At 41.8% G+C, this 3918-nt stretch overlaps 1 protein-coding gene across 1 annotated transcript; it reads right to left on the bottom strand.

Moving 5' to 3' along the window:
- Positions 1-1283: 1283 nt before the first annotated feature.
- Positions 1284-3501, bottom strand: LOC106002882 (membrane-associated guanylate kinase, WW and PDZ domain-containing protein 3-like; the record flags this gene model as incomplete). Its single annotated transcript, XM_013037632.1, has 2 exons — positions 1284-1476; positions 3410-3501. Coding segments are annotated over 2 exons (285 nt in total), but the record flags the coding sequence as incomplete, so codon positions are not given.
- Between the last annotated feature and the right edge of the window lie 417 nt (positions 3502-3918).

The following is a 3918-nucleotide window of genomic DNA, read 5'->3' as shown; positions in this document are numbered from 1 at the left end:
GAGGAATGGAACCCAGGGTATTCAAGCATGCGAGATTAAGCATTCTACCACTGAGCCACCTTCCCAGTCATACCATATGCTTTGCCATACAGCTTTCATGCGAGTTTATCATGAGCAGGTCTCACTTTTCTTTCCCTCACTGTTGGTGAACAGCAGACTTTGCTTGGTGTAGATTCTCAGGGCCTGGGCACTGACCCTGAGCCTTTTCTCCTCAAGGCTAGTGCTCTACCAGTTAAGTCACAGTTCCACTTCCAGTTTTTTGTTTTAATGGTTAATTAGGTATTAAATTCTCATGGATTTTCCTGCCTGGGCTGGCTTTGAACCATGATCCTCAGATCTCAGTCTCCTAAATTGCCAGGATTACAGATATAAGCCCCTGGTGCCTAGCTTAACCCATTTTATAAAAGCAGAATGCATGTTTTTATCTCAACAAATAAAAAAGAGTGATGCCAACGGGCTGGAGATGTAGCCCAGTAAAAGAACATGTGCGTAGTACGTGAGGCCCTGGAACACCTGCAAAGGAAAAGAGCGATGCCCATATCCATCAAGGATCAGACATTTACCAATCTCCATCTTGCAGGCAGGGAATCTTCTAGGAGCTGGGACTACAGAGTAGCTAGGCAAGCAGACACAAGTGTCCATATTCTTGTGTCATGGTTTAGACACTGGACTCTGCAAGCAAATACTGTGTCTTAATGTTGGCCCTAGTATTGACAAGCCATGTGTCTCTGAGCCTTCTGAGTCACTGTACAACCACATAGACCTAGGTCATCGCAGTGCTTCATGGGAATATGTGTGAGGACTAAAGAAGACAGGGAAAGCACTTAGGTGGTAACCTATCCTTGAGGGTCAGTCTGGGGTTTCACCAGGACCCAAAGTCCTCCATTACCCAGACAGGGGAGTACGTTGTTCTAATCAAAGAACTGCATTCTTTTTTGAAACACAGATTTCATCTATAATTCTACAGTGGTAAAATTTATTAATTAGTATAATCTTAATGTCGAGATTTAAAGTTTCTTCTTATTAATACTACTATTACTTTACATGGCCTCCCATAATAGGATCCTGGATCATATAAATTATCTTTTATAGAAATTTGAGTTAAGGTCTCCAGAATGGCCTGGAATTTTCCATCCTCCTGCCTCAACCTCCCAAGAGCTCGGATTACAGGCACTATCATACCCAGGTTATAGTGTATTGAACATGGAAAAGAGTCCTGCAAGATGACAGAGAAGATGACATGTCTCCTTTTAACTTTTCCGAGCAGTAAGAGGCTTACACACCTTCACAGAAGATCTTTCTTCTGACAGTCAGTAGCACATGGCCATTCCGTGCTGCGGTGGTCATGAGGTCCAAGACCTGTTTGTGTGACTTCCCTCTGACAGGAATCCCATCAATGCACATCAGCTCATCTGCAGCACGGAGCCGGCCATCTTTCTCAGCAGCTCCCAGGGGAATGATGGCCCCAATGTATATCTGGTAAGACAGTAAAGTAAAGGCTGGCTGTACAGTGTACAAAGAATCGCTGGAGAGTTAAGACCTTCCTGACTCAACACTGCAAACCAACAGATATCTCACAATTTATCTGTGAAAGTCATATTTCAGAAAGTTGCTACCCTAGAAGTGGTACCTCACCTAACCACTAATACAGTCCTTCTAGAATCCTCAGGCGACAATCAGTTACCACTGGAGACTAATTAGAACATACTTATACATTAAACATTTAAAAGTACTGACATTTAAAAATACTACTTTTATTTGCCTAACTTCTAAGATAACAATGTACTCTTTTTGGATATGACATAGAATAAAATATAAATACATTCTTATATTCTACAGGCCATATTACTCTCTGCCATTTACCAAAGGTAAGGGCCAGTCATAATGGCCATATGCCTGTGGTCTCAGCTAGAGGCAGAGGTAAGAGGAGGATATGAGTTCTGTGAAAAGATTAGCTTGAGACCCTATTTAAAAAACAAAACTGGGGCTGAGAAGGTGGATCAGTGGTAGAGCGCTTGCCTTGCATACATGAGGCCCTGGGTTCAATTCCTCAGCACCACATAAGCAGGAAAAAAAAGAGCTGGAAGTGGTGCTATGGCTCAAGTGATAGCGTGCTAGCCTTGAGCTGAAGCACTGAGGGACAGCGCCCAGGCCTAGAGTTCAGGCCCCATGACCGGACCCTTCCCCCTCCGCCCCCCCCAAAAAAAAAACTAAACTAAAAGAGGAAGGATTGGAGGCATAGCTCAGGTGGAAGAGGGAAAGCACAAGCAATCCTCTGTACCACAATAAACAAAAAAAGAAGTGCAAAACTTAAAAACTGAACCACTGATTGTTCCACAAACTTCATATAAGATCACTGCATAAACAAAATTCTAGAGTTGAAATGCTTTACAGATCTAAGCCTTTAGCATTCTAGACTGAAATATGAGTTATTTTGTCTTCTCAAGCTTTCAGAGCTAACAGAAGGAACAATAGGACTGGATGAACAGAGAAGAGGGTTATCACAGCATCTACAAGGTAAAGACCTTGGCAGAGAGGACAGAGGATTATAGGTTTCTTCTGGGACTTGAACTCAGGGCATCTTGTTCTTGCTTAGCTTTTTCTACTCAAGGATGGTGTTCTACCACTTGAGCCACAGCTCCATTTCTTTTTACTCTTTAATAGGAGATAAAAGTCTCACAGACTAACTTCTAACCCAAATCCTCAGATCTCAGACTCCTAAGTACCCAGCATTACAGAGTGAGCCACTGGTACCTGGATAGGTAACAGGTTTCTTAGCGATGATGTCTTAGAATCTGCTTTGCAAGGGAAAGCTAAAAGGAAAGCTCAGCTAAGTTTCTGTTTTTGGGTGTCAAAGATGGAAGCAGGCCTTGTGTACACTAGGTGCATGTGTTACTGTTGAACTCTAGCTCTAGCTCCAAGTAAGCCTTATTTATTTACACAGAAAAGTAAATATATCAATCAGTGTCTGAATTATAGCTGATATGTTGTGTTTTTGTTTTTCTTTGGGGGGGGGTCTGTCATGGGGCTTGAACTCTGGGCCTAGGCACTGTCCTTGAGCTGTCTTTGCTCAAGGCTAGCACTCTACTGTTTTGAGCCATAGCACCACTTCCGGTATTCTGGTGATCAATTGAAGATAAAGAATCTCACTGACTTTCCTGCCTGGGCTGGCTTTGAACTGCGATCCTCAGATCTCAGCCTCCTGAGTAGCTAGGATGACAGGCGTGAGCCACTACTGCCTAAGTCTCAGCCGACATGTTTTTAGCTACAGTTGTTGGCTTCAGCTATTCCATGCTAATTGAGGATGGATGCTACTCACAGAAATGCCTTTTTCCTCATATTAAAACAAGAACACCCCACTCCACTGAAACACCACTCCAAGAGACACATGGCAAAGATTCCCACTTACGGACTGGTCAGGCCCATCTCCGCCCAGGACCCGGAAGCCAAACCCGGATTCCTGTTTCCGAAGAAAAACATCCAAATCTCTGGTGTTTGGTGCTAAGGAAAATCAGAAAATGTAGAGTAAATATTTTGTTCATATTTGAAAGTATTAAAATAAAATCAAGTCCAGTATTTAGTAGGATACAATTATAGTGCAATTCAGTTATGTATAATATCATAACTTTTAGATGGGTGAAATTTTACTTAAGTGTATGGGAAATACATACTTGAATACAAATCTGTTTTAAGTGCTAACCAAACTGTAACAAGACTGTTCAGGAACATTTGTGTGGATTCTGTGCATTCAGTATACAGGGTTATTCACTTCTAATATTGTCCCTTCTGTACTACAACATTCAATTCAGAATGATCAAAAATCACTTTGGTGTTTGATAGATATAATCTAAGCAAGGTAATTTAAATCTAAGGAAAGAGAGCCTATAAAATACTTATCCTACTCTTAAAAGTTTTTTT

This window comes from Dipodomys ordii, unplaced genomic scaffold, assembly GCF_000151885.1.
Source record: "Dipodomys ordii isolate 6190 unplaced genomic scaffold, Dord_2.0 Scaffold1000004008, whole genome shotgun sequence".
Classification (NCBI taxonomy): Eukaryota; Metazoa; Chordata; class Mammalia; order Rodentia; family Heteromyidae; genus Dipodomys; species Dipodomys ordii.
The sequence above is the reverse complement of the archived record's forward strand: the minus strand, read 5'-3'. Positions and strand labels throughout refer to the sequence as shown.